This window comes from Odontomachus brunneus, unplaced genomic scaffold, assembly GCF_010583005.1.
Source record: "Odontomachus brunneus isolate Ranch 3 - 2012 unplaced genomic scaffold, Obru_v1 Obru_scaffold_139, whole genome shotgun sequence".
In the NCBI taxonomy this organism is placed as follows: domain Eukaryota; kingdom Metazoa; phylum Arthropoda; class Insecta; order Hymenoptera; family Formicidae; genus Odontomachus; species Odontomachus brunneus.
In genome coordinates, this window is record NW_022639589.1 from 57,552 (window position 1) to 57,996 (window position 445).

The 445-nt window shown below is 57.8% G+C and overlaps 1 protein-coding gene across 1 annotated transcript in view; it reads left to right on the plus strand.

The window, feature by feature from the left end:
• Positions 1–368, plus strand: part of LOC116850250 — an 864-nt gene extending 496 nt beyond the window's left edge. The window contains exon 2 of the mRNA XM_032828290.1: positions 23–368. Coding sequence (XP_032684181.1) covers positions 23–368 — 346 coding nt within the window. The remainder of the gene's footprint in view (positions 1–22) is intronic.
• The last annotated feature ends 77 nt before the right edge of the window (positions 369–445 follow it).

The window sequence follows — 445 nt, forward strand, 5'->3', positions numbered from 1 at the left end:
GGGATAGCCCTTCCGCTTACAGGCCGATTTGCCTGCTGGATGAGGCGGGTAAGTTATCCGAAAGAATAATACACGCCTCGTCCGGCACCTATTCCAGGGTAGTCCCACGCTCAACACTGAGCAATACGGTTTCCGGGAAAGACAGTCAAGCGTGGATGCGATTCTGCGCGTCCGGTCCCTCTTGGAGGTCGTCGAGAGGGGGGGAGTTGGCGATGTCGCTCGACATCGCCAACGCCTTCAACTACTTCCCTTGGGACCAGGTGGAGGCGGGCTCGGCCCATTTCAAGGTCGCCCCCCACCTGGTGTCTATAATCAGGGATTACTTCCGAGGTAAAAGACTGGAGTTCCGCAACAAGGCGGAACTCTAGTGCGGAAGGGCGGTCTGCCCTTATTATGGAACATCGCGTATGACCAAATCCTCCGTCTTGCTCACTCCCCCCCCCCC